The 4080-nt window shown below is 40.1% G+C and overlaps 1 protein-coding gene across 6 annotated transcripts in view; it reads right to left on the minus strand.

The window, feature by feature from the left end:
* tpm1 (tropomyosin 1 (alpha)) overlaps positions 1-2103 on the minus strand; it is a 13005-nt gene extending 10902 nt beyond the window's left edge. For 2 of the 6 annotated variants that reach the window (XM_014003585.1, XM_014003588.1), the window contains exons 1-2: positions 1866-2095; positions 1116-1241 (exon numbers count right to left, since the gene is read on the minus strand). In XM_014003585.1, the coding sequence (XP_013859039.1) occupies positions 1116-1241; positions 1866-1979 (240 nt within the window). In that variant the 5' untranslated portion in view covers positions 1980-2095. Of the gene's footprint in view, positions 1-1115; positions 1242-1484; positions 1611-1865 lie in introns of all 6 variants that reach the window. The other 4 variants (XM_014003592.1, XM_014003590.1, XM_014003589.1 and 1 more) reach the window with 4 other exon arrangements.
* Positions 2104-4080: the final 1977 nt, after the last annotated feature.

Genomic DNA, 4080 nt, shown 5'->3' on the forward strand with positions numbered 1-4080 from the left:
ATTCTATTCTATTCTATTCTATTCTATTCTATTCTATTCTATTCTATTCTATTCTATTCTATTTGTAGAGGCTTGCAGGTATCACAGTCGCCTAGTTTATGATGCCAAATGGACTAAAAATGCTGACAATCTGTTTAACTATTTGATTATTTCAGTTCTAAGCTCAAATTTTTCTTTTTAAAACTTTAAAGTGAAATTATAAAAGTAACCTCTGTTATAAAATCCCCACCATCACCTTCTGCAAACGAGTTAAACCTCACGACTCTGACACACTTTGGCCAGACTTCCCTCCCTCAGTGGAATCCAATTAAAGGATTATTACAACTTGTTGTTTTTACCTTTGGAGCTCTGCTGCCCTTAAAGCTGTGTGGCGCATTTATTAGAATACAAGGTTTGTTTTGTCTCCTATCAGACCCTTTAAATTTGTTTTACACTAACATTTTTTTAATTTCATCTAAATTAACGAAGAACAAAAATGATACATTTAATTTGAATGAGTAAGGAAAATGTGTGTATTTTTCTTGAACTTGCAAAGGACACATTGAGTTGAAACTGTATTTTTGTCTGTGGTAGAAGCAAACGAGCGCAGCTGGCTGATGTGAGCTCTGTCCTGACCATATAAAGCAGTGGGCTATATTTATCCAGGCGCTGACTCTGGGAGCTCCTGGGAAGTCTGCAGGCTCTACTTACCCCTYTGAAAAAAGATCTACATGAGCATATTTTAGTCTTTTGGTATGCAAGGAGAAGTTTGGCCTTTAAACTATAGCCTCATGTGGGATTGTTGAGCTGAAATGATTGACTTGTCTTACATGTTTTAATTATTTTTGCCTTTCTTTGGGCTGAATTTCAAAGTGAGTGTGCATGTGATTCTTGAGGAAACATAGACGACAGTTCAACAGTAATGCCAAAGTTTGGTTATTTTGGAGTCAAAGGTCAAGTAGCCAAACGCACCCWCATTGGTTAAAGCAAATACTTTTTCTTAAAGAAGGCAAATTAAAACAGAAAGAGAGTTGAACTGTCGTTTCTGTCCCATWAGTGAAAAGAGTGAAAGTGTGAAGCAGCGTGGTGGGAAGTGGGGGAAATGGTGCCACTTGTGAGCCCCATTCCTTACTTACATCGGTGGCTTTCTTCTCAGCCAGCTCAAGTTTCTCCTGGGCGTCTTTAAGAGCCTCGGAGTACTTGTCCAGCTCATCCTCGGTTCCTTTCAGCTTCTTCTGCAGAGCCACCAAGTCGTCCTCAAGCTGGTAGTTTTATTTTTTTTTGTAATAATGCWTTTTTTTKGGGGGGGGGGGGGKGCATTTTCAGTGCAGGACAGTTGCAGAGGTGATCGGAGGAGAGATGGAGTTGGCGTGAGTGCGCAAAGGCGCACAGAGCGCACAGAGAGACAARGCRCAGGACAGGACCAGAGAGGACAGAAACAGGGAGAGGGAGAGAAAAAAAGAGAGAAGTTAGGAAAGTTCATCATGCACTTCAGGTTCAGGTACCTTGGTGGCGGTCTCCTCGGCACCCAACAGTTTTTCCTCGGCAGTTTGGAACTCCTCAAAAACTCTATCTCTCTCGTCTTCCGTTACGCGCAATTTCTTTTCCAACTCTCTTATATCGTCCTCTAACTACACATGCATGCAAAGACATGTTTAAAAGTTAAACAAAGCATTACCAAGATATACAGTTTTTAACACAAAAAAATGTAAATTAAATGAAATGAAACACTGCAGAATAAARAGTTAATAACTGAGTCCTTAATTTGGAGTATCCATGAAAAATAATCGGAGGTGGCGATCCGGTTACATTTACAGCTGCCTTTTCTACACATTCCTACTGTTTTCCATCAAAGAAAGAAAGAAAAAAGAGAAAAAATATCCGACCTGTTTGCTTCTGTCCTCTGCTGCTTTCTTGTCTGACTCTGCCTGCTCAGCTCTGTCCAAGGCATTCTCCTTGTCGAGCTTGAGCATCTGCATCTTCTTCTTGATGGCATCCATGGCTGCTTGTTGCTGTTGGGCAGCGCCGACAAAACGTCCAACGGGAGAGGCAAAGGAGCGAGACTGAGAGAGGATGGGGGGAGGAGAGAGTCTGTGCCTGACGGAAGGCTGAGCTGGACTGCGGGCTCTGCCTGACTCTGTCCTGTCAAATATGTACTTTCAAGAGGGGGGTGACAGGATTCCTCTGGACATTCAATCCTTCGGGGAGGAGGAACATGTGGGTGCTCGGGGCTTTTTTTAAGGAGCTGCTCAGGGATTCGTAGTTCCCAAACATTTGACTTTTGATACGCCTTTATATGGGGAGTGACAAGCAGGGAGGCTCCCATGAAAGGCTTTATAATGGTGTAGCAGATGCTCTTTAGTTAATAAATCTTACTGAATGAACACGTTTTACACTTTTTCCTTGACTTTTTATTACTTAAAAGTTCCCCCTTTTATTTTAAGTTTGTACTTTTTAAAGTATCAAAGTTAGTTTAAGTTTATTTCAAACATTTTTTTTGGTCTTTTGATGGAAATTTAGCATTCTTTAACTTGAACAGATGGGACCAAGTTTTAAGGATGTTTTTTCCTGCCACTGGTGTCTGAGATCTTTTAAACAGATCTTCAAGGGGAAAACAAAAAAAAGTATTTGTATGCTAGGGTGCCATCAACGGGGGACCAGTGGGGGCAATGCCCCATCCCATAAATTTTCTGGATCCACCTACTGYCCACCCCAAGCCATGCTGTTTATTGTACACAATCTTACAGCCTGCCTTTCATGAAGACGAGTGATTACGTCATCACTCGTGTTTTTCTAATTTTTGCTTGTCTTCTAGCAAATAATTTGCACAACAGAATGAATTTTAATGAAACTTTCAGAAAGTAATCGTTGAATGTGCACCTACAACTAAACAACTTTTGGCATTAATTTGATTTAAAATGTACACAGTATGTCAACTTTTGCAAACACATACAGTACATGGCTGTGACGTTGTCAGTATTACAGATAGTGAGCTCATATTTAATGTGAGAGTTATTCCCAGCACACAGTAACAGATCACAGGATATTTTTGTTTAAATCTTTGGTACACAGAGTGGTTATTGATATGCGTTTTTTTCAAGAAATGGTTTTGTTTAAAATTAAAGAGGAGAGGACAGAAACAGTGCTGTTTTCAATCAGTGATATCAATAATAAGCTAAATAAATGAGACTATATCAGAGGTTATTCCCTAACTCCAACATTGCAGAGTTTTTTAAACAACCTTTAAATGAAAACAGAGTAAAAAAAACTTGACCCAAAATGATCAGTGTCCCCCAGGGGGCCACCCCTTAGCAAACAYTCTGGGACTGCCCCTGATTAAGAAGACATGTTTTCTTTAAAGTCCTAAAGGCATTGTTCATTCCCACAGGCCGGAGGAAGGGTCCAAATGCAGCCAAGTGTTTACCTGATAATGTATCAGATTACCCAGCCCCAAACTGTGACTGGGACATCTGATCTGTCAGGATGCTGTGGAAGACCAGCATCCAGACAGGATGGGTTTAAACCCTAATTAGAGCTGACGAGTCTCTAATCTTCTTCCTATTTGAGAAATGTTAACTGCTTTACAAGCAGACAGGGGAAAAATGTTTCATGTTATCCATTAGGTCACTTTGTTTTAGCATGTATCAAAAAAGATGAGATGGTTTTCATGTGAAATTTCTGGACTTTAATTTGTTTTAAAGCAAYAACTTGTTGAAATGTTAAAACATCTCTGAGGACTGAGAAGTGTCTTCTAGTTTGCTCGAAGATACTCACAGATATTTTTAGGTTTGCCTCCTCTTTCGTGCACCTGCCTTGGTCTGTAATATAGAACCCAGACGCAGTGCCAAGAGCCCGGGGTCTAATGGCATTAGATACACCTCTTAAAATAATCCCTGTCTTGCTCAGGCTCAGATCACTTTTATGGATTATTGTTGCTCCGCCTGTCAGGGTTGATCATAATTTTGAGCTAAAAATACATAATCTTCAGATTTTAGTCAGAAGGAGGAAACACGTCAGTGCACACTAGCATTGCAACGACTTTAATTTTCTTCAGCAAATTAGCACTTGCCACAGAAGAGAAAGTCACGTTAATATGTGAAT

The sequence above is a fragment of the Austrofundulus limnaeus genome, unplaced genomic scaffold (assembly GCF_001266775.1).
Source record: "Austrofundulus limnaeus strain Quisiro unplaced genomic scaffold, Austrofundulus_limnaeus-1.0 Scaffold19, whole genome shotgun sequence".
In the NCBI taxonomy this organism is placed as follows: domain Eukaryota; kingdom Metazoa; phylum Chordata; class Actinopteri; order Cyprinodontiformes; family Rivulidae; genus Austrofundulus; species Austrofundulus limnaeus.